Source organism: Puma concolor, chromosome C1 (genome assembly GCF_028749965.1).
Source record: "Puma concolor isolate L17-30 chromosome C1, mPumCon1.1.hap2, whole genome shotgun sequence".
NCBI classification, from domain to species: Eukaryota; Metazoa; Chordata; class Mammalia; order Carnivora; family Felidae; genus Puma; species Puma concolor.
In genome coordinates, this window is record NC_141674.1 from 190444808 (window position 1) to 190470800 (window position 25993).

Below are 25993 nucleotides of genomic sequence, written 5' to 3' on the forward strand. Positions count from 1 at the left end.
ACATCATGTGAGCATTTGGTTATTCTGTGCTGCTTTCTTTAATCTTTTATTTCATATTTGTCTTCATGTGTTCTCTTCCAGATAACAGTAAGCATGAATTATGTTGTTGGAACCCATGGATGGTTGCCTTATGACAGAAACATTTCTAATTACTTTACATTCATCAAAGATCAAACTGTGACAAATCCAAAGTAAGTAAATGAACATTTAAAGCAAAACAGGTGCAGCTGGTACCTTATTGCCAGGAAAAACAACTAGATTGATTGGTATCATTTTGATAGTAATACAGTAGGCCTCCAGATTTTCTTCCCTCTCTCCTTCTCTCTTTTGTTTTTTCCCTCTTCCTGACTTGATACTGGTTTAAGGATAAAACAACTTATATAATATCATAGGGAAACAAATTATTAGCAATAATTTTGAGGCTTAATTTTATTTTTATTGTACCGTGTTGTTTATAAATAAGCCTTATGTGTTTATATAAGAAGAATTTATTATTTACCTTAATTTGTTAAGTATCCAAAGGTTACATTTTAAGTTAAAGTGATGTTTCCCTTATTCAGAGTTATTTGAGCTGTTTATTAGGAGCAATGTCTTTTTTCCTTCTTATCCCACATAGGTCTTAGTACTCTTTGTGTTTGGCACAAAGCATACCTTCAGCATATTGATATTGAATAATAAAATTCTAGAGCTGAACTGTCAGAATTGGCCCTCATTCTCTGTATGCACGCTAAAGTGCAATCACTTCTTTGTATCTTTCTGCAAAATCTGGGTTGACTGAGTTCACAGTTAGTTCACTGGGAAACAGATAAAACCAACATGCTTGCTTTGGTTTGAGTGAAGAATTACCTTCATGAATATTGTTCGATACACATTTAACTGCTTATGAGGTAGATTTCTGGTTTGAGTTGATTTCCAGTTCCTCATCCTGTCATATCCTTCTTGTGCTTAATAGTTTGATACTACATTTTACAGAATCTACAGTCTTACTAAATTGGCTTTGAAAGACAAGATTTAAATATTTTTCACACCTTCACCAGTCTCAACCTCTTTAGCTTAACCCTTGAAATTATTATTATGTATATTTTTATTTGATGAAAAATATGAATAAGATTAATTTTTTCTGAAAATCTTTATCATTCACTAATGGTCATTTCAATTGAACAGTTGAGATTTATTTTTATTTCTTTTTTAAAGAGATTTAAAAAATAGTTGATATCGGTGTAAATGGTCTTTTATGGAAAAGTCTAATATTTAATTATGTTTACAGAACTCAGCGTAGTATGAATGGTCCTTTTGCTCCAGGGCTGGAAATAACTTCTAAGCTATTCATAGTATCACATGATGCAAAGTTGCTTTTCAGTGCTGGACACTGGGATAATAGCATTCAAGTGATGTCACTTACAAAAGGCAAAACTGTCTCACACAATATTAGACACATGGGTAAGTGTTAACTTTTTTCTCCCAAAAAAGCAAAGTTTCCCTGTGTCTTCTAACTACAAAAGTAGTACATCCTCCTTATAAAAAACATTAGTATTTACCTTTGAAGCTGAGTGAACTTTTTTTTGATAGAGCAATGTTATGAACATTATATGCTTTCTTTAAGAGTATTTAATGTTTTGGGGTATACTAAATACCATATAAATTAAATACAGCTTCATAGTATCTGAAAGATGTTAGGCTAAGCCTTTTTTTAAAAAATTGGTTGATACAAGTAAGAATTTTAAGACAAAACTTAAAAAAAAATCTGTCGTTGTTGAAGAAGACATCACCTGCCCTATTACTTAGTTAATAGTTAGGCATGAAAGAGGTAAATTATTGAATGTGGTTTAACCTGGTACTTCTTAGGCTGTTCATTTTACTATAAAAATAAGACATGGTGTAGATTTCCTCCTGATAAACCTATTACAAAAGGGAAATGGGAGTCTGCTACTAATTCTGTACCAATGGCTCCTGAGATGCCACTTAGCTCAGGTTTTTACCTTTTAGTAGAAATGTATTTTATATTGTGTGAATTTGCAGTGTAATATGTGCTTTTTTGATTAGGGGCATATATTGCACAGGATTTCAGTTCTTAATGGGAGTAGAAGGTAAATGGGGATGAGAGAGTAAGAGAGCAGAGAGGCCTATCAAAACTACCTGGGGATCCATTTCAAGCCTCCTAACCCACTAGCAGGACTCTGATGGACATTTCCCTGCCCTGTGTGTACTCTTAACTCTCACAGCTGGGTGACCTCAAAGAAAGATCCTCTACATGAGTTTAGAAATGCTTGTTTCCTGTGTTATTCTTCCCCAGTGCTTTTCCATTGCCGTTCCTACATTTCTCCTGCTAGAACAACCAATTTAGTAATAGTTTGACCATGAACTAAAATTGCCCTTTTAGTTCTGTTCCAGCAAAACCATGCCATTTCATTTTTTTGTGATCCTTTTTTCTTACAGATATTGTTACTTGTTTAGCTACAGATTATTGTGGAATACATTTGATTTCTGGTTCGAGAGACACTACATGTATGATATGGCAAATAATACAACAGGTTAGTTCAACATTTAAATAATCTTCCTTTCTGGTGGGACTACTAGAAATTACAGATTTATAATTTTTATCAGCCATATTATACTCATTATGACGTTGCTTCAAGGAAGTAAAGTGTCTTTTTTATGGCTTTTAGATTTTGTACTTGACAGGCTTTCTTCTACTTCAAATTTATTAAAATAATTACCTAAAAATTTTCTTATAATATTTTTCTTAACTTTTTTTTTTTTTTACATTTTAATCTTCAATCCTTTGGTAATTAATTTTTCTTTTCATAATAGAGAATAAGAGTATTATGTATATAATATATAGATATATATTATATGATAGGGGCGCCTGGGTGGTTCAGTTGGTTAAGCGTCCGACTTCAGCACAGGTCATGATCTCACAGTTTGTGGGTTCAAGCCCCGCATCAGACTCTGTACTGACCGCTCAGAGCCTGGAGCCTGCTTTAAATTCTGTGTCTCCCTCTCTTCTCTCTCTGCCCCTCCCCTGCTTGTGCTCTGTCTCTCTCTGTCAAAAATAAAGATAAACTAAAAAATATATATATATATGATAGAATATATAGAGTATGTAATATATATTCTATAATAATATAGAGTATTAAAATGTATTATTATGTTTACTTTCAGTGGAAAGTCATTTATGCCAGCATAAATGACTACCTACTGAATTGGATCTTCTTCTAGATTCGCCATTTTGTTTCTATAGCAACACCAAAATATTTTCATTTTAATATTTGGTAAAACAAATCTCCTCTCACTATGTTTCTTTATAAAAAATGTTCTCAGCTAGTCTTATATTAGTATTTATTCTTCCATATGAACTTAAAAAATATTTTAACCATATCTTCCTCACAAATCTCTTAGTCTTGATGAAATTATATTTATATATTAATTTGGTATGCATTGGCATTTTTATAATCATTCCTATCCAGAAATAGGACGTGTCTTTCCATATTTGTTTCTGTTCTTTTTTTAATGTTTTTCAACAAAATCTTTTAATTATTTTTTTCCATTAGGTTCTGTACTTGTTTATGTTTATTTCTTTAAAAAAAATTTTTTTTAAGTTTATTTTGACAGAGCAGGAGTGGGGTAGGGGCAGAGAGAGGGAGAGAGAATTTCAAGCAGGCTCTGTCTGCACTGTCAGCACAGAGCCCAACGTGAGACTCAAGCTGACGAACCATGAGATCATGACCTGAGCCAAGGTCAAGAGTTAGATGCTTAACCGGTGTCTCCTACCCCAGCACCCCTATTTAAGTTTATTTCTGATTATTGTATTATTACTATTTTGAAGGGACTTTTTTAAGTCACTTTTACTTCTTTTTTTTTTTTTTTCATTTTTTTTTTTCAACATTTATTTATTTTTGGGACAGAGAGAGACAGAGCATGAACGGGGGAGGGGCAGAGAGAGAGACACAGAATCGGAAACAGGCTCCAGGCTCTGAGCCATCAGCCCAGAGCCTGATGCGGGGCTCGAACTCCCGGACCGCGAGATCGTGACCTGGCTGAAGTCGGACGCTTAACCGACTGCGCCACCCAGGCGCCCCACTTTTACTTCTTTTTGATTTTGAGAGAGAGCACACACAAGCTGGAGGAGGGGCAGAGAGACAGGAGAGAGGGAATCCCGAAACGGCTCTTCACTATCAGCAGAGCCCAGTGCACAGGGCTCAGTCTCATGAACTGTGAGATCATAACTTGAGCTGAAATCAAGAGTCAGATGCTTAACCACCAACCTATCCACCCAGGCACCCCTAAATCACTTTTACTCTAAATGATTATGGCTAGTGTAAAAAAAAGCTATTGATTTCTATACAGTTATCTAATTGGTTTACCAAATCTTCTTATCCAGCTCTTGTAATTATTAGTATCTTTTAGGTTTTCTGATAACAAAGTAGATAAGATATATAATCATATGATTTGAAAGTAAAAGTGGATGTCTTTATCTTTTCCAATATAATGATTCCAATAAAATGATTTCATTTTATCTTATTACATTATTAGCTAGTGTAATAGAGTAAGAAAATTATAGTGAGTATCCCTGTCTTATGTCTGATTTTGATGAAAGTGCCTTCACCATTGTGCCATTTAGTATACCATTTGCTGTTGCATTTCACCATACATTGCTGTTGGGTTGTGGGTTTGTTTTTTTTTTTGATATTTAAGTAGTTACTTTCCTTCTGATTTTTTTTTTCTTTTGGTAGCTTTTTAGTGGTTTACAGAAAAGTTACAAAAATAGTACATTTTTGCATTTGTCTTATTATTCTCTCCTAATGTCTTTCGCTCCCAGCATCTTTTTTTTTTTTTTTAACAATTTAAAAGTTGTAGATATTGGGGCCTCTGGATGGCTCAGTCAGTCAGTTAAGCTTCCGACTTTGGCTCAGGTCATGATCTTGTGGTTTGTGGGTTTGAGCCTCACATCAGCCTCTCTGCTCTCAGCACGGATCCTGTTTTGGATCCTTTGTCTCTCTCCCTTTGCCCTTGCCCTCTCTCTCTCTCTCTCTCTCTCTCTCTCTCTCTCTCTCTCTCTCTCAGTAAAGATACTGTGTTCTTTTACCCCTAAACACTTTAGTGTATATTTTGTAAGAACAAGTCATTCTTATATATAATCACAGTTCAGCTATCAAAATCAGGACATCTATACAATATATAATATATATAGTTATCTAATCCACAGTTCATGTTCTAATTTTGCTAGTAGTTCCCATAATGTCCTTTTTAGCTATTTTTCACAGTTTGTCTTCTTTTATTTGTAGTTTTTCTCTTATTTTCTCTTAATGTATTATGTTGAAAATTCTCCTAGGCTTGAACCATTCTGGAATTCCTATAATAAAACCATATAGGAGCACCTTGGTGCCTCAGTCAGTTATGTGTCTGACTTCGTCTGAGGTCATGATCTCACAGTTTGTGAGTTCAAACCCCGTGTCAGGCTTTATGCCAACAGCTCAGAGCCTGGGCCTGCTTAAGTTTTAGAGCCTCAAAAGGGGCTGAGAATTTGGGAATTCTCCAGGAATAATTTAGGAATCCAAGGAAAAACACAAGAATGAATACTACTCTAAATAGATGCAGTAGTAAGAACTTGTTTTGCACTATTCGTTTGCGATTAGACAATTTAAATATAGTATAAGCCTTTTTGTAGAAAATAGCCGACTAGAAAATTACCTTTGTTTCTGTGTTTTAACACTAGGGAGGTGTTCCCGTGGGCTTAGCATCGAAACCCTTTCAGATTCTGTATGGACACACTGATGAGGTATTGAGTGTTGGCATCAGCACTGAACTTGACATGGCAGTGTCAGGATCAAGGGTAAGATTTCACCTTTAAGAAATGCTAGTTTTTTCTACAAATTGTGAAACAATATTTAAATTTAAATTCTTTTCATGCTTGCTTTAGAAGCACATATGCTAAAATTGGAAAAATAACTTTTTTTCTAGAATTGGTAAAAGCATAGAAATTCTTTATTGTTTGTGTATGACTTGCAGAAATAGGATTAATCCAGAAAGAAGAAACTTAAACAGACTGGATTCTATTTTGGGATTTTATTGGTCTTATAAGTTAAGGAAAGAGGGCATTTTATGAAATAAAAGACTATTTCAAATTTCAAGATTGGAATTTTTCCTAAGGTACATGTGCCTTCGTAGAATAATCATTTTCTAAGTTCCTTTCCTGTATTTATTTATCTGGCCCTCTTTCTTTTTGTGTTGTTCTGTTTCTTTTTTTCCTATTCTAATATTTTCTGTGTAGGATGGCACTGTGATTGTACATACCATTCAGAAAGGTCAGTACATGAGGACTTTACGACCACCTTGCGAGAGTTCTCTACTCCTCACTGTTCCTAATTTGGCGATATCTTGGGAAGGACATATTGTCATCTATTCCAGCATTGAAGAAAAGACCAATCTCAAGGTATATAACAGTTTCATACAGTAGGACTAGACTATCTATAAGCCCATCTTTTCCTTTCCATATTATACTGTATTTATGAGATATTATTTTGTTTTAGGGATTTATATGGACTTATATAATACATGATTTCAAAACGAATTTCTGATTATGTGGGACTTCATAAACTTAAGTGGAAATTATAACCAAATTAAATTCTTTTTGCATAGCCTGGGTATGAAAAAACAAGCCATGAATTATGTTTATTTTTCTTTCCATGATAAAGCTATTTAAAAACTAAGAGAATCTTGGGGCACCTGGCTGGCTCAGTTGATAGAACATGAGACCCTTGATCTCAGGGATGTGAGTTTGAGCCCCACATTCGGTGTAGAGATTACTTAAAAAGTTAAAAAAAACAAAACAAAAAACTTACAGGGGCACCCAGGTGGCTCGGTCAGTTAAGTGTCTGACTTCAGCTCGGGTCATGATCTCATGGTTCGTGAGCTCGAGCCCTGCATCGGGCTCTGTGCTGACAGCTCAGAGCCTGGAGCCTGCTTCAGATTCTCTGTCTACCTCTTTCTCTGCTCTTCCCCCACACATGCTCCCTCTCTCCCTCTTTCTCAAAAAAAAAGGGAGGGGGGAGCACCTAGGTGGCTCAGTCAATTAAGCAACTGACTTTACCTCAGGTCATGATCTCACAGGTCATGGGTTCGAGCTCCATGTCAGTCTCTGTGCTGACAGCTGAGAGCCTGGAGTCTGCTTCAGATTCTATGTCTCCCTCTCTCTCTGCCCCTCCCCTGCTCGTTCTCTGTCTCTGTTTCTCAAAAATAAATAAACGTTAAATAAAAATTAAAAAAAAAAACCTTATAGCTTTAAAAAAAGTTAAGAGAATCTTTTTGTTTTATGTTAAGAATGCGGGGTTTTTTAGACTGGATGAGATTTTAATTCTTTTGGAGGGGTGAGAGTTCTTGTTTAATATTGTTTACTTAGCAATTATTTAGTTATTAAATATTTTCTTAAAGTATGAAATTATTTCTGATTTAAAATCACTTTAATAATATTGTCTACACACTCTCTTTATACATAACTGTATGTTTATTTCAACATTAAATTTGAAATTATTAAATCATTAAATTTTGAGATCATTAAATTATTTTCATCTAACTTTATAGGATAAGAGTGCACTACATCTGTTTTCTGTAAATGGCAAGTATTTAGGGTCTCAAGTCCTGACAGAACAAATATCAGATCTGTGTATCACTGGAGAACACATTATCACGGGCAGTTTACAAGGTTTCCTGTCCATAAGAGATCTCCACAGGTAAATATAAAGAATTGTTGAAATCTCACTTAAGAAAAGGTGGTAATAGGGCACCTGGCTGGCTCACTTGATGGAGCATGCGACTCTTGATCTTGGGGTTGTGTGTTCAAGCCCTACATTGGTTGTATAGATTACTTAAAAATAAAATCTTAAAAAAAAAAAAAAGGAAAAGAAAAAGTAGTAATACTTTCAGCCTAGAGTGGAAATCAGGAATCAAAGATTTCTAATCTTTTGGTTTATCATTTATTATGAACATGTCTTTTTTTTGGTAACTCTGAAAAAAATTGAGAAAGCTAAAGAATTTCTGGATTAGTAAGTGAAATATAGATGTACATTTTTAAAATGTAGGATATTTTATGTTACGTATATTTTACCACAAGTAAAATTTTTTAAAAAACAAAAAAAATTTCATAGTGCCAAGCCTCAATTATGGATTTAGAAATTTGTTAAATTATAGTTTGAATTTTTACAAACTAAAGTTAGGGTTTAATTTTTTTTTTTAATTGGGGTAAAACAAACTAAGGTATTTTTAAGGCTAATGTATGTGTTCATGATTGTGTGTATGTGTGTGTAAAATGGGTGGGGAGTCTTGTTATTAAAGTGAAGGGAAAGGATGTTTAAATAGTGGATACGTTTTTGAGCTTTGTATTCTTCGTATTTACTAGTTTATGTATACAAAGCACTGTTATTTCCTGTATTTGTATTTGTTATGCCCAAATACATTCTTTTCTTCCATTTTTAAAAAATTTATTGTGGCTTATTTACACTACTGAGACTATCTTGGCCCCTCCCAAGCCTTTCTTTTCTTTTCTTTTTTTTTCCCCCCAAACCTTTCTTATAAATCATTTCCTGATCCATTGTGCTCTATCCTACCACATTCATGTCAGAATCATTTCTGTACCAACACCCGTCCCTGTTTTTGTATGTCCCTTCTCATTTTTGTCATTCTTTCTCCTGTGGAAGAGCACTGAATCCCTATTTGAATCATATCTTTCCAACATTTTGTTTTATTCAGGGTATTATTAAGAGAATCTCAAATCAGGAAAATGAATGAGATCTTATAGCAGGTTAGTCTAAACACAGTATGTACTTCAGAGGATTCTTCATTCTGTAATCCTAAAAGCCATGGATATTTTCCATAGTTGAGTTATGTTTTTATATCATAACCATATATTTATGGTTTTAAATATTATGTATTATTTTATATTATATATTTATACATATATCTTCTAAGACAAGGCAAATAGACCGATTTTATTGACCTTACCCCCCAACACATGCACACTGTTTTAGCTTTTTAATCAACAAGATGAAAATCTTTTAGTGAGAAGATTTTGGTTAGAAGAAAAAATATATATATTTGGTTGTATATATAGTTAGAAGAAAAACAGATGTTGAGAATGAGAAAAGATAGATTAAGTATTTTAAGTAATGCTATAATGTAGGCCCTTGTGTGAGCCATTCAACCTTTCTGAATCTAAGTTACACATCTGTAAAATTAGAATGGAGAACCAGGTGATCATTAAATTATCTTCCAGGTATTAAATTCCATGAATACGTTATGTATCCATGTAATTATGTGTGTGTGTTTTCTTTCTTTTCTAGTTTGAATCTCAGCATGAATCCATTAGCCATGCGGATGCCTATCCACTGTGTTTGTGTAACCAAAGAATACAGCCATATTCTTGTAGGATTAGAAGATGGCAAATTGATTGTAGTGGGTGTTGGCAAGCCAGCTGAGGTAAAACATAGCATCAAGAACTTCTTTTCCCGTACTATTGGGGATTCCTTTGGTTCTCCTTTGTTCCAGCTGAATCAGAAGTCTCCATTATGGATGAACAAATTAACCAAATTTGATTTTTCAAAGGGCAGTAAATGAAAAGGCGATAAAGCTAGTATTCAAGAGTGATGTTTATATTATGCTTCAGTTGAAGGCATACATTTGACAGTTTCTGTCCTCTAAATGAATAAGAAAGTTCTTTTATTTTCTGTCTTTCCAAATCTAGATTCAAGACACGACTTGGATTTTTAATAAATAAGAGCCTTTATAAAAAATTAAATACAGGCTCAAACAATAAAACTATTTACTTTAATTTCAATAAATACCACTATGACTGTATGTCAATTATCCTTTTGTAAAAGCATCATTTTTTTACTTGGAACTACAGATATCCCCATATAATATCCTAATTCTCGGTGAGTTTCCTGTAGTTACTGTAAACTTATTTGCCAGTGGTTTATCAATTACTGAACATTCAGATATCATAAATCTGATACTGTTCCTTAGAAAACTTGGTGGCTATACTCCAAGTAATATAGTGATTCTGTTAGAAAGTTAATTGTATTACATAGAGTCAAATTAAGCATTATCAATTTTTATTGATACCATCAGTCTTTTCTGAGAAATCTAAAATATGGCATCTGTAGTAGTTGTTTCAAGAGAAGTCATTGGTGAATAACACAGTGTCACTGCTTTTAATAAATCTACCACGGATCATAGGAACCTTTTTGCTAAGTTTTCATCAGTTCTTATACCTGTTCAGGATATTATTATAACAAAAGAGAGGTCTTATTAAATTAAAGTGATTGCACCATTTACCTTCAGTTGTAACAGTCCCCCAAAGAATGTCAGCAAGTCTGTATCTTGGTATTTCACTTACATTTAAAACATTTTAGGCATTTTTTCTCTTTGAGTATGTTTCACTTTCTGTGGATTACTCAAGTGCCCTTTAAATTTGCCTGCATCTCCCCACCTTAAGTAATTTTTCAGTTTCTAATTTTACTGAATTTTTTTATATGAAGTGACCATTATGTGCACACACTTTTCTTTTAAAAATCGATTGGAACAAAAACGCCTAAGCAACTTCATTTTGTAGGCTTAAATCAGTGTTTTGTACTGTTTATTAAGTAAGTTTTTTGTCCTCCTTGAAAGTTTTATGTAGTCTACAACACATAGAATCTGAATTGTGTGCAGATTTGGAATAAAAGTATTTTTTATCTATTTTACATCTTTGGATGTATCAGTTGAAGTATGGATCTACTTTAGTACATAATCAAATACTTAGAATCTTGCATAATTAAGATATAATTCCATATGACAGTATGATTAAAGCTTTAGTTATGAAAAGATCTTTATGTAAAGATCTAAATTTATCATAAAAGATCAAAGTCTTGATTAATGTGTACTTTAAGCCATGTATCATTTTTGTATATTACACTGTCAGTATGAAATTCATATTTATTAATCATATGGTAAAGTGATAATAGATTAATGGAAATAATGTTTCTGGAAATGAAAATGCAAAACAAGCATGCTAAAGTGTCTTTGCATGAGGCTTGGTTTTTTTTTTATCCCTTTAATAAATGTACCCTAGAGAAGGGTAACCATTAAAAAAGGCTGGCAGACATAAAAAATAGATTATACTTGGGAAATTCCAACAAGTCATATTGTTAGTTTGAGAAATGTGTCCCACATGGATTCTTTTTTGCCTTACCTAGAATTATAAGCACTTTTAGAGGGGCATTTATTTACCGATTGGATTAATATTTAATTAATAATTGTTATGTGCTGAGAAGCGTGCTAGGTGGTACAAATTTAATGGTGAACAAATGTGATTCTCACCTTCAGAGAGCTTATGCTATACTTGTTCTCTAAATTATATTTTATCATTTTGTTGCTAAATGTCATTTTTTGAAATTCTTATATCAAAATACTCTAAAATTACTTTGTTTCCATCAGAACATTATTGTACTTTCTTATTATCCTTGTGATTAGCATCAATAGTACTTTAAATATAAAAGGAGAAAATCCTCAAAATTATGTGTCTTATTAGCTAAAGTAAAATTCAGAAGATTATTTTAATGAACTGTGAAATATATTTCTTTAATTTATAAAGAAAAGGACTGATAATTTGGACAAACTGGGACATTTAATTTTAAAATTTACACATTGGCATTAGACCTTTCTCAGTTGAAAGACAATTGGTATAGAGAAGCCTTTCATTAATTATTATTAATCGAGAATCATTAAAATGTTAATATGAATGATTCTGCTAACAAAACTTACATTCTTACATTCTGCATCCTACAAAATCAGTGTCTTATATATCAGTCTCACTTCTTTTTTTTCTTTCTTTTTTTCTTAATCACATCTGTTGTTCATTTCTCTGGATTACCTTAAACAGATGCGTTCAGGTCAGCTTTCTCGAAAATTGTGGGGATCTAGCAAGCGGCTCAGCCAGATTTCAGCTGGAGAAACTGAATATAATACTCAAGATTCCAAGTGATTACTATTTCCATCTTCTGTCATGGATAACTGAAACTTGATTTATTGCTTTGTCACTTTAACCACATCTCTCAACTATCTGAATGTTTCAGGGCTTTTATCACTGAAAATCATTTAGGGATTATCAAAATTGAATATGCAATGTGTATAAAGACATAGGTTGTATTATTAGCCACTTTAAATTTTTCTGGTTAATATTAAATCCAGTTGTATTGACTAATTATTGGTCTACACTAAGGTGAATTTGAGAAAATACATTTGAATTAGATTTGTGGTTCATTCCTAAAGATCATTAGACCCATTAAAAAAAAAAAAAAACTTCTAAAAAATAAAGAAATACCATATGATTCCCTTATTATTCCAAACAACAAAATTTAAGTTATTTCTAATAAAATAGTACAGATGATGGGACAGTTGAGAGACATGGCTTTTAATATATTCTTTAGTTAATCATTTTCCTATTTACTGACCACCATATTTAAAAATATATCAGTTTATTTATGAAACTCCTGATTGGAGGTAATATTTTAAAGGCATCTGTTGCACACTTAGATTTTCAAAACTCAGTGTAAATTCCAGGTTTTCATGATAAGTTGACTATAAGACTATTGAAACCGGTACATTGGGTCATTCCACTACTGCTAGCATATTACTAATGAGAACTTATTGAAATGTATTATTATATGCTTAAATAATAAAGGTTGAGTAGGAATAAGAGAAGCTGAGATATATTTTGCAGGTGTATTTTGTTAGTAGTGTAATTAAGGAAAATGCTGATTATGATTTTGACAGTTGGATCCTTTAAGTAGCATAGTTTATTATCTGCAAAGTTCAAAATTTCTTGGTTTATTCTTTACTAAGCAAATACTGTGTTTCCCCAATAATTAGAAGTGTTAGCAATGATACCCAAATACATTAACATTTTTACCTAGAACTTCCATGTGATTGATACATGAATTAAAAAGATAATGCATCATTAAAGTAGTCACTTAGACATAGTAATTGTTAAAGACACGTTTCTATTTCATGTTATGTATAACTTTTAAGATTATAATTAATTTTATACATCGTTAGGTGTTACATTATGTTTTACTGTTCGAAATTTTAAAGTAAAATGCTGATAAATTTATTTTGGAATTCAAAGTGGTTGATAAGCCTAGTGCTTTTATAAGGTCATCCTTTTGAGTTAGGTCAGAGAGCTTTTACAACTACAAGTGTCCTTAATCTGAGATACCACGGGTTTGGGGTAATTTATGAATCCCCTGAAATTGTGTGGAAATTCTGTGTGTTAACTGCAGGTTTTTTTTTCAGGAGTGAGTGAGTGTGTGGCTTTCATAAAGGGGTTTCTGATCAGAAGGGGGAAAAAAGATAATAATAGCTTCTTATAAAATAATATACCTTTTTATTCCACAAATCATAGATTTCCTTACATCCAATTCTCTTCTCCATGGAATCTTTGAGAACCTTTCCCTCTGCAATTCTTCTGTTGCCCCCAGTATCTGTTGCCCTTTTCTTTATAATTCTATGAATGAGTAAAAAATTTATGAGAAGTAAAGGATTCTGTTTAGGGAAGCTTTTTGAATAGATATGATCTGTTCAAGTCAGGACTAATAAAAATTTATAGAAGAATTTTCTTTACAATTATTTAAAATCCTCTGTTTTATTCAGTGAAAACAAAAACAAAAAACCATGTTTTAGATAAGTAACACTGAAACAAACTGGTGCAGCAAATATAAAATAGAGCACATGTAAATGTGAAGATTTCCTTTTTAAGGGTTTCAGGAATTTGTGATGAAAATGTCTCAAATCAGTAAAGATAATTATGATTTATTGAATTTATTGCTTCTATTTATTTCATTTTATTTTTTCTGTTACATTTTTTAGAAGGTTTCAAGTCAGCAAAACCAACATGATTGATTTGGGGTATTTTAAATGTTAATTTTTAAAAAAACTTTTCTGAATCAAAACTTCGGAAATTTTTCTTTTGCTTACTTATCCATTGACTGTGGTATAGTGTTGCCTTCTTTATTTTTAAGGTTACTTAATAATGGTTTTAGAATTATTTTGGAAAGTTACAAAGAAGTTTAACTGAAATTATTAGGGAAAAATTTCTAAATTTATGATGTTTTAAAATTACCAGGGAAAAATTCCTAAATTTATGGTGTTTTACTTTGCTGCTTTTTAGATTGAAGAACCAAACAAGCAGTATTCATTTTGTATCACAAATAGAAGACCCTTTGTTCACAGTAAAATAAATATCCTACCTAGACTAACAATAGATGTTTAGAGCTGTGGAATTCTTCCTTATATTACTTTTTCCAAAAAAGTGAAAACCAAAAATGTAGGATTTTGAGGAAAATCTGATAATACTAGCAACAGTCTAAAGGAATGGAAGTTAACTTTATCTATTAAACAAATACAGTAGAACCATTAGTTGAATAATATAAACCTCTTTTAAACAGTGTAGCCCACTGAATTAATTTAAAAAATGACCAGATAAAATCACTGAAAAGATATACTTTGGGGATTCTGGTGTATTTAGATGTTATCCATAGAAACGGTTTCTGCTTATATAATGGGAGAAGTGAACAACAGTGTGATGAAAATGGAATAACAAGTAGACATTTCAGTTGATAAATACAGTATCTCAACTTGGCTGCTATGAAGTTTGTTGTCTAAAGAAACTTTCATCTGCTTTTGTTTCTTGACACTGGTAATAATGATGGAAATAAAAATCTCAGCATCCTGTGATAGGAAGAGATTTATACTAAAATAATGATTTTACTTTTAGAAAGTGAGATTTAAAATATTAAAGCATATAATACCTGTGTTCATTTAGAAAATAAAGCAAACTTTCAACTCTCCAATCAGTATTCTGTCATTACTTAGATAAAATTGGAGGAGAGAAGGAAAAATAGATCAGGGCATGAGAATTAGAAAAGTATATAAAAATAAAGCTTGTCCAGTTGGTTTAAAATCTTTTTGAGGGGCGCCTGGGTGGCGCAGTCGGTTAAGCGTCCGACTTCAGCCAGGTCACGATCTCGCGGTCCGTGAGTTCGAGCCCCGCGTCAGGCTCTGGGCTGATGGCTCGGAGCCTGGAGCCTGTTTCCGATTCTGTGTCTCCCTCTCTCTCTGCCTCTCCCCTGTTCATGCTCTGTCTCTGTCCCAAAAATAAATAAAAAACGTTGAAAAAAAAATTTTTTTTAAATAAAATCTTTTTGAGCCTAGGAAGCTTGTGTCAGCTATTCTTAAGTGTCTATCTATTAACTTCCATTAGGTCACAGTGGTTTTTTTTTAGGTCACAGCCTTTTGTCAGAAAAATGCCAGATATTCATGTGTCATCAGCAAGAAACATCAGTGAGGCTTCCTTTTTTTCTGTTAGGCATACAACAATTATCCTTAAGAAACTGGTATTGAAAGTTACTTTTACATTTCTGAAGCAATAAGTGTACCCTCATAATTAATTAGAATTCAGATTTGAAAGTTAAATCTTAAGCTAAGATTTTTTTTATATTTTACTTGAATAGGAGTAAGCAGAGAAAATTTTAACTTGAATACCAGATTTTTACTTAATGATGATCGACACATGGCCTTTGTCCTGAAGTGTATTTTATATTGTGACTAAAGAAATCACTCATGAAAATCTTCTAGTTAAATTTAAAGAGGTTAACTCCTTTTATATATTTACTTTCACGAAATGAGTAGCATTGTCTTTATCACCTTTCCAATGAAAAGATGCAAGTACATGGACTATATTAAACATAAATATTAGATAATATGTACTATCACAGGGTATGTGTACGAGTGAGTGAAGGTTGGTCTCTTCAGATACATCAGTAAATTTGTCTTCCATTAATTCTTAAACCTGTCTGCAGGATGTAATTTTTGATATAAGAAATGAAATAAATTATTTTTCTTTTCTAAATCTAATCCTTTGTTTTCCTCTATCAGCCAGACTCCTAGCTTGTCCTAATTTACTGTTCCTTTCATCCGCTGACTCTGTTCTTTCCCAGTAAGTAGCCAATCTTAAATATTTATCACTCTCAACAAATATCCACTCTCAGTATTCTTTTTTGCCTAATTCGTTTATCGTATGTACCCAGCATTTGCTTTGCTTTAAATTTGATCCCATCCAGAACATTGTTCTGAAGAGTTTTTCTGTATCAGAGTCCTGGTGGTGCTTTTTCTGATGACATTGTTGCAACAACAGTACAGTGTTACCAGTCATCATTTCAATATTGTTAAAATGTTGGCCACAACTTTAGTTCTTTAATTTGAATCCAGCATTTTCTAAGCCAGTGTTTCTTCATTGAGATTGTAGATCAGACTTGTCCATGAAGATAGATAGATAGATAGATAGATAGATAGACAGACAGACAGACACACACACACACACAAACACACAGAAGTTTAGGCACTGTTCTGGACTTTCTGAATCTCTTGGTACAAAAAAAAATTATCCCAGAATTTAGATGTTGTCTTAAAATATTTTCTGCTATAGAAATTATATCCATCCATTTTTCGGAATCATTGCATATTCACAGGCTTATATGAAACTAGGTTTAATCTTTGTCCTTGGAAACATTTTGTCTAAAATTTGCTTGGAATGGCTTTCCTATCTTCATTTTGCTTGCCACCACAACAACCAAATTTCCTTTTAAGTTGCATCATTCTTATAATTTTCTTCAAACCCGTCATATTTGAATATTCTAACTAATAGTGGTTCCAACAAAAAAGATATTATGCTGTTTGCTTATATTAGTTCCTAGTGACTGTTAGTGAATATTGTTGCATATTTGAATTTGGTAACATTTTCAAGTATCAATAAAAAGCATGATTTACAAAATGCTAGGTTTAAAAATACAATTGGATCTCTTATAGCCTTAAAGGAAATGATATAATTTTTCTAATTAAAAAGCATTGGGTATATATATTCCCTAAGTACTTCTGATGACTTTATGGAAATAATCTTTAATTTTTTTCATATAAAAAGTCCTAGTATTTCAGAAAATAAAGCATTGACATTTAAGATATTTAGGCATATATTGGAAACAATGCAATTTTCTACATTAAAAATATAAGGCCATCCTAGATACAGGAGTTACATGATTTTCTTCAGGATAAGAACCTGTGTAAAAGTGGCTATATTATACATTTTTTGGTTAGATTGTATAAATCATCAGACATATCTTAGGTTATCTCACTGATATTTGTTACATGTGGGTGATTTCTAAACAGGATTTGGACCTATGAAGCAAATGGCTGTAGTAAAAATTAAAAGGACAGAAATCAACTGCGTTTACTTTTGTCTTAATGCCTATAATCTTAAAAACTGAAAATTCAAAGGAACAAGTAGAAAGTTACTAATCTAACATTTGTTTTCTGTGGTATAGTTTTAATGTTTCCTTGGAAACTTACTTTGTAAATATTACCATAATAACACTAACAACAGCACAGTTATGTCATTGAAAGAATTACCCATTCAGTTTTCAAAGTTGACTATTAATGGAGTTTGGGGTGTGTTTGTGTGTGTGTTTTCACTTATAATATAATGGCTGTCACATTATTTAAAATTTATAACTATTTTTGAACATACAAAATGATTATCACCTTATTCCAACGTAGCATTGTAATTTGAGAACAAAAAACAAGTTAGGGTTTAGGTAGGGTTGAAAAATAAAATTATATTTTATTGTTTTAAATAAAAACTTTAAAAGTCTTATTCCAAGTGGACGTTTTAAAATTTTATTTTGGCAATAATATCTTTCAACTTAATATGTATTAAAAACAGAGGTTCTGTGATAGCCAGTGTATTAACTGGGTAATATTAAAATGCTATTTTTTATGTTCCTTCCCTTGGAAATATTTCCCACACCATCCAAGCAATGTGTTTTAAGACTTAGGGGGCTCAACCTACAAATTCAACATATGCACATCTTGCATTTTGAAGGAAAAGAACTTATCTGTGATGGCCGCCATTTTGCTCTTCAGAATGCTAAAATTATATTAATCAATAAATACTTCAGAAAATGGTTCTGGTAAGGAGATACCAGTTGTCACACTTACCTGAAAAAATTCAGCCTCTTAATTTCTTATATAGGGATTAAAGAGAATAACTATTTCTTCCTCTGGGGTTTTGATTGCTTTTTTAAATATTTATAATAGTGTCTACCTTTTTCCAAAATTATGGCATATTACAGCAAAGATCTTACTATCAAAGATCTTTCACATTTTAGACTTTTTCTTCTGCATTCTGCATTTTACTGTTTTCTGTGATTCAGAAATACTATCACCAAAAATATCTTTGGATACTGTTTATTTTATAGTTAGCTTTATGTAAGAAAAACTGTTACAAAACTGTATGGCTGCTCTGTTGTCTTCAGAAACTCTTAAGGAGTATGGCTTTCTTTTCCCCAGTTGTACGCTTTTTATATAGTTGGAGTAAAACAATTAGCAAAAAGTAAGCAGAGATCTAGCTAGACCGTCCTTTTCTATCAGATGCTTTGCTACAGAAATGAATCGATTAAGACAGAAAACTATCAAACATATATGTTTGTCTCTTATGTCAGTTTTTCTGGGACCCAGATTAAACAGGAACATTTCAGTGTTATCACAGATGGTGACAGTGACTTGAATGCATATATATGCACATAAAGGAGGATAGCTGAAAATTCGGAATTACTTGTTATAAAAAAAAACACTTGCAAATCGTGCTGCTACTTAAATATTTAAGGAATTCAGAAAGTTGTGTAGTTATCATAAAATGGTCCTTCTCATTTATATTACTGGAATTGACCATGAGAAAGAATATCAAGCCTTATTTATATCTAATTATTGACTGCAAACTGTGACTCAATATTTGTATGCCAAAAAAAGTGGTCTTAAAGTTGAGAAAATTTTAGATTTAATAAAAATGTGTAAATTTTGATTAGTCTTCTCATTAAAATGAAGTTACTGTTAATTTGGTGCAATACATTCTTTCCTTCCTCATCCTTTTAAGATTAAATATGTAAGTTGTATATTTTATTTTGTTACATTGAGTGCTGTTTTAAATTTTTCAGTGTGTATATATGAGCTAATATTTGTTTCTGTATAGCATGATTGAAGATAATTGAGAATTTTGCACTTTTTTTAGTCCTTTGGAAATTTGTATTCTAACAGCTTTTAAGAATGTACGTTTATTTTGTACATAATACATTAGCTTTGTGTATTAAATGGGTTTAAATCAAATAAAAAAATGATGTTACTTTCTTCAGTTTATCTGCAATTGTCACTTCATCGTCTGATTAGAACTTAGCCATGGCTAAATTATTTGGGCAAGGGATTGAATACAGTTTTTGTTAAGCAGTAATCACTGCTTCTTTCGTTGAGAATCTCTTCTGTAGTCCTATGTGTACAAGATAAAGATTATGTTAATTGACCAGTTTTTGTCATACATAAAACAGATATTAAGCCTTTGGTTATAAATCTCCCTAGAAACATAGTTACGTTTTCCTCCCTCGGTTAATGATCATAAGAGATTTCCATTTGTAGTTAAATAATACATTGAGCTGAGTTTTTTAAAACTTTTATTTCCTTTCATATAATTAAAATCTTTTATTCATCAACTTTTGACAGTCTAAATGTTGACCTAATTCTCCTGTGTTCGTTAGGGTTAATAAAATTTAATCCATAATAAAACAGAATTCTAAGCTCTGTTTTAGTACTTTTTTAGTAGTTTAAGGTTTTTAGTACTTTTGTTTCTAGATCTAGAGTAATGACACAACAGAAATGAACATTAACCTTTTTGTAGCCTAATACCATCTTTGCATGATACTACACTTTTAGTCACAGGACAAAGCCGTGTTATTTAAAGGCTTAATTAAGGCTGCCTTGGGACACCTGGGCCGCTCAGTCCATTGAGTCCAACTTCGGCTCAGGTCATGATCTCCCGGTTCGTGGGTTCGAGCCCCACCTCTGGCTCTTTGCTGACACCTTGGAGCCTGGAGCCTGCTTCAGATTCTGTGTCTCCCTCTGTCTCTGTCCCCTCCCCTGTTCATGCTCTCTCTCTCTCAAAAATAAATAAACATTAAAAAAAAATAATAAGACTGCCTTGCTTCTCTGAAATAAGTCAATAATGCCATACCAAGCATCAAACAAATGTATTTATTTTATGCAGTTATACTGGAGTTATATTTTCTCACCATGTATCATTCATTTGATGAGAAATTAAACCATTTTTTGAAAGCTTTTATTATGAATTTTTTTTACTACTTTTTTCACTACTAAACATATTAGAATAATTTTGACAGTCTATTCAATACTTGTAAAACTCTTTACCTCACAGTATGTTTGGTGCATTTTCTAAAGTTGTGTCAGGGGCACCTAGCTGGCTCAGTTGGTTAAGCATCTGACTTCGGCTCAGGTCATGATCTCATGGTTCATGGGGTCGAGCCCTGTGTCAGGCTCTTTGCTGACAGCTCTGAGCCTGGAGGCTGTTTCGGATTCTGGGTCTCCCTATCTCTCATTCAAAAATGAATAAACATTTTAAAATTAAAAACAACAACAACAATAGAAAGTGTCCCTTCAAAAGTGGTTCAATTGTAACTTTGCAGAAATTGGAGAGTGAGAGGAAGGCCTCAAAAAATTTGTGAATTAGCATTTTTCATGATCTAGTGATAGAAACTTCTTTTTGAAAGTAAGTGCCTTCTTACAGTATTCAACTTTAACTTATGTCCCAAATCATTTAACAAATCATGGATTCTCAAGCGTGCCTGGGTGGCTCAGTCGGTTAAGTGTCTGACTCTTGACTTCAGCTCACGTCATGATCTGACAGTTTGTGGGTTTGAGCCCTGCATTGGGCTCTGTGCTGACAGTGTGGAGCCTGCTTGGGATTCTCTCCCTCTCTCTCTTCCCCTCCCCTGTTGGCACACTCTCTGTCAGAATAAATTTTCAAAAAATCATGGATTCTCAGAAGAAAATAGTGTGCCAAGTCATTCCTATGCATATGGCATGATGATTAAAGAGAAGTAAAGATGGGTTTAATTATTTAACCTAGAACAATAGTTGCAGAATCCTATTTAAGCATCTTTGGTCAGAATACTTCAAGCAACATCACAGAGGCATTTACATATGGGAAAACACATAAGAATGTGTTTTGTTTTTTTTTTTAATTTTTTTTAACGTTTATTTATTTTTGAGACAGAGAGAGACAGAGCATGAATGGGGGAGGAGCAGAGAGAGAGGGAGACACAGAATCGGAAGCAGGCTCCAGGCTCTGAGCCATCAGCCCAGAGCCCGACGCGGGGCTTGGACTCACGGACTCACGGACCGAGAGATCGTGACCTGAGCTGAAGTCGGACGCTTAACCGACTGAGCCACCCAGGCGCCCCAAGAATGTGTTTAATGAGAACTTGAACAGTGTCAAACAGGTTGAAAATGGACATTGACAGGTTAAAAACGATCAGATTTTACATCTGAAAGGGAATATGTGGGTCATCAGGAACTTTTATTTGAGAAGACAATCTAAATTTTCATTAAAACCCAAAATCATTTTGAGAGGTTGTGTTATATGCAAATACTTTTGTTTTCCCATACTGACTAAATGAATAGAATATTAACTAACAGTCTTATTAATTAGAGCTATAGTCACATGGGGAGATTTATCCAGGTACAGGCTTTCTCCAGATGGTGTTACCGTGATGAACTTGTGATGGTTTAGGAATCGGCGCTATCACTATCCTAAAGAAAATCAAACTTGGGAATGCTAATTGACACAAGTTCACAAGAGTGACCTATATAAGTTACAGTGCAAATTCACTAATTTATAATGCAGTGTTTTCTAGTGGTTTCCTTCCTAAGACAACCTCATTTTTTTTTTTTATTTTTGAGAGAAAGATTGTGCGCCCAAGTGGTGGAGGGACAGAGAGAGAGGACTCAGAGGATCCCAAGCAGGCTTTGCAGCAATAGCAGTCAGCCCAATGAGGGGCTCGAACTTACAAGCCTTGAGATCATGACCCAAGCTGAAGTCAGATGCTCAACTAACTGAGCCACCCAGGCATCCCAAGACAACCCTCATTCTTTAATTTCTCACAGTTGTCTTACATACTGTTAACAGATCCTAATGTACTAAGGTCACTACTATTTTTTTAAGTATATTGAAATGGGAAATTTTGATCTACCCATCAATATTGGTCAAGATTCTCAGATATTATCATATGTCTTTAATAGAATGGGATCCAGTGAAAGAGCTCAGGTCTGGAACAAAAGATGTGGCTTCAATTTACATTTCTCCTATAAAGTACCTCTATGACTTAGAGTAAGACACTTAAACCTATCTGGTTTTAGTTATTTCATGTGTAAAATAGAGTGTTAATGATGTTTAGGGATCAAATGAAATAACATTAAAGGATCAGAGGTAAGAAACACACTATTAGAGGTCACCGGGCTGGCTCAGTTGGAAGAGCTTGTAACTCATGGTCTTCGGGTCATGAGTTTGAGCCCCATATTTGGGTGTAGATATTACTAAAAAAGTAAATTAAAAAAAATCAGAACAAGAAAATAAGGGATCATTGACTGCCCTGTGAGTGTAAATTGTAAGTCCAGCACATCATTAATCAGAGCAGACACAGGCAATCATCTGAAGGATGTGTGATGAAGATGTAGTAGGATGCCTGTTAGGTAAGCTGTGATTCATAAGATCATAAACCAAAAAATTTTTTAAAAAGAAATACACTGTTGTAATACATAATTTTAATTTCACTTTAATGAAAGTAGGCCAAATGACATACTGGTTGTAGGGATCCAGATTATTGTACTACATATGTTAAAGTGTTAGGTAACAAGTATGGAATTCTTCATAAAAACGTACCAAAAGATTAATAATAAGTTATACACTATTAAGGGAATATATGATACATACAATGTTATGGCAACACAGACTAAAATAAAGAGACAAATCTTATTCAAGGAGATCAGTTGCTTAGATAGTCTGACACAAAAGAGAAATTACTTCCTTGGCAAGGAGTAACCTTTTAGTAAGAGAGGCGAAGTAAGTTTCTTTGAAGTGAATAGCTAATACCCTGAATCTAATTACTATAAAATAGTACTTAACTGATAGATATTCTTTAAGTTGTGTCATTTTATTTAAAGGTCATTATACTACATTCCTGTTGGTGCTATAACAAACTGGCACAAATTTAGTGGTTTAAAACAACATAAATTCACTTTTACAATTCTGGAGGTCAGAAGTTAGAAATCAGTTTCAGTGATTCAGTTCAGTTTCTGTTTCTGACTTTTCTTGTGTCCTTCCTATTAGGACTATTGTGATTATGTTGAGCCCACATGAATAATCCAACTTGATCTTTCCATTTCAAGAGTTTTAGTTTAATCACCTCTGCAAAGTGTATTTTACCATGTAAAATAACATTTACAAATTCCAGAGATTAGGATGTGGACATATTTGGGTGCCATTATTCAGCCTGATACACTAATGAATGTGAAAAATAGTACATAGCAGTTATGCATTCTTTTCTTTTTTGCTACCTGGGCCAAATTATTCCCTACTGTCTGAACAAAGAAAATTTCTCCAATTGAAAAGAATTTAAAAATTATCCTGTATATGTATTATGCCTCAATAAACTTGAAAAAAAATTTTTTTTAATTTTTATTTTTTGAGAGAGAGAGAGAGAGAGAGTATGAGCAGGGGAGGGGCAGAGAAAGAGGGAGACACAGAATCCGAAGCAGGCTCGAGGCTCTGAGCTGTCGGCACAGAGCCTGACATGGGCCTGAACCCACGAACCTTGAGATCATGACCTGAACTGAAGTCGGACGCTTAACCGACTGAGCCACCCAGGTGCCCCTGAAAAGATTATATTTTAAAAAATCTATCCAAGAAATACTATGACCCAAGATAAGCTAATTTGGCATTACTGCCAGGAAAACACTGCCAGGAAAAAAAGATGTGAAATTTTGATTACAAAAACAGAGATACTGCTGAAATGAAAAATTAACTTTATAAAACAAATAATTTCTGAATTATGTGTCTATATTTTATTTTTTATCCAAACACACTAGACCATTCTAGAATACCTAGGCATGTGCAATAACTAAGTTCACCTATCTTTGTTAGTTTATTGACTTTCAATCATAAAAACCATATTTTACACATATTTTAAATTTGGCATTATGAAGGTATAATTTTAGGGCAGAAAGATAGAATATCACTTATGTAACAGTTTGTTAACTTCCTTTGTGAGTTCTAAAGTATTTTGACATGTCAACAAAATCCATACCAACATTCCCATCTCCCTAAATCTGTAGATTTCTTTCCCCTACAGCAGGGACCCACAAGCTTTTTCTGTTAAAGGACCAGATAATATTTTAGGCTTTGAGAGCCATGTGGTCTCTATCACAACTATTCATTTCTGCCATTGTGGCATGAAAGCAGCCATAGACAATACATAAATAAATGAGCATAGCTGTCTTCCCATAAAACTTTATTTACAAAAACAGATGGGGCCCCAATTCCTTAGTTTGCTGACTCCCTGCCAGGAAATATCTGGCATCTCAACTTGAATGACTGTTGGCCAGTATTCAATCCAGGCTTCAGTTAACCAAGCACATTCAGATCCAATATCAGGTGCTCAATGTAACACTAAAATCTCAAATCCTGAATGAATGAAACCATATAAATATACTTGCCCTTCCTAGCCTTTATATTTTATTCTTTTTAAACAGACATGCCTAGAATCCACCTATGTTCTCTCTGACACAAATTAACAAGGCCTTACTGTTTGTTTGATGTAGTGTTCTGCTCCAGGTTCAGACAAAAGGGGGTGCATTGTGTGTACAGAATTTTATTTTTATTATTTTTTAAAATATGCAACACTTCATGAATTTGCATGTCATCCTTGCTTAAGGGCCATGCTAATCTTCTCTATCATTCCAATTTTAGTATATGTGCTGCTGAAGTGAGCACTGTGTGTAGAGAATTTTAAAGCAATAATAAACCAACTAAATGTCTTCTTTTTATTATCACCATGTGCTGGAAATCATAAAAATGTCAGTAATAAATTCCTCCATTCTGCTGGGGGTGCTCCACCACTAGCCTCTTTTTGTTGAAATGCCACTGTTAGGTTATTTCCTCTAGGAACTGATTAGGCATTTCTCTTTGTGGGCCATGAGGAGTTTAACTCTCTCTATAAGCCTGGAGATAATGAGGGGATATGGGAGTTTCTCCGGATAAAAGGCAATCTCTTGTGATGTAACTGACCCATGTAATGCCCGAGGTCGCGAAACCCCCCCACAAGAGACCACCAGAGTCGTAAGTCAAAGCCAAGCGGCAAGGGTCGTTTACTGCAGGTTCGAACCTGGACCTCTGCGCACTCGTCGCCAGTGACGAGTAGAGGCCTCGATCAGGGTTGGTACAGCGTTTTTATAGACAGAGACAAATAGCACAGGGGAGGTTTCAAATTATGAGGGGCCTGATTAGTTGGTTTTAAAGTTGTTTGTTGTTCTCTGATTGGGCGTCCTTTGTCTGTTCTTTGGCGGGAAGGCTTTGTCCGTTACTTGTGGCAGGAGGAAAAGGGGGAAGGGAGAAGGGGGTAGGGGAGGAATGTGTTAAGCAAGCAGGTTTACAGAAGCGAGAAATGCCGGTTAGTTCATGTACAATCACTTATTCTATTACATACCAGACTACATTTAGGAAGTTTCACAACTTACTCTTTACATAGCGAGTTACATTCAGGAAAGGTTTCACAATGCTCGTAGCAAACAGCAAGCAAAACAGACTTCTCAGCAATTGTATTTTTTATCAAAGATCCATAATAAGCAGAAAAGAGAACTTAGCTTTAAACTAAGGCAGGGCTAGGAGCGCCTGGGTGGCACAGTCGGTTAAGCGTCCGACTTCAGCCAGGTCACGATCTCGCGGTCCGTGAGTTCGAGCCCCGCGTCGGGCTCTGGGCTGATGGCTCAGAGCCTGGAGCCTGTTTCCGATTCT

The 25993-nt window shown here is 33.6% G+C and overlaps 1 protein-coding gene and 1 non-coding gene across 13 annotated transcripts in view; one reads left to right on the top strand and one right to left on the bottom strand.

The window, feature by feature from the left end:
* NBEAL1 (neurobeachin like 1) overlaps positions 1-14882 on the top strand; it is a 172410-nt gene extending 157528 nt beyond the window's left edge. For 10 of the 12 annotated variants that reach the window (XM_086719313.1, XM_086719315.1, XM_086719312.1 and 7 more), the window contains 7 exons: positions 82-191; positions 1268-1440; positions 2437-2531; positions 5717-5833; positions 6272-6433; positions 7582-7730; positions 9336-11592. In XM_086719313.1, the coding sequence (XP_086575439.1) occupies positions 82-191; positions 1268-1440; positions 2437-2531; positions 5717-5833; positions 6272-6433; positions 7582-7730; positions 9336-9609 (1080 nt within the window). In that variant the 3' untranslated portion in view covers positions 9610-11592. Of the gene's footprint in view, positions 1-81; positions 192-1267; positions 1441-2436; positions 2532-5716; positions 5834-6271; positions 6434-7581; positions 7731-9335; positions 11593-11914 lie in introns of those variants that run through there. The other 2 variants (XM_086719317.1, XM_025929708.2) reach the window with 1 other exon arrangement.
* Positions 14883-24868: 9986 nt separating this feature from the next.
* On the bottom strand, positions 24869-24973 carry LOC112849039 (U6 spliceosomal RNA). The gene has a single exon (XR_003222490.1). It is a non-coding gene; the product is annotated as a U6 spliceosomal RNA (small nuclear RNA).
* Between the last annotated feature and the right edge of the window lie 1020 nt (positions 24974-25993).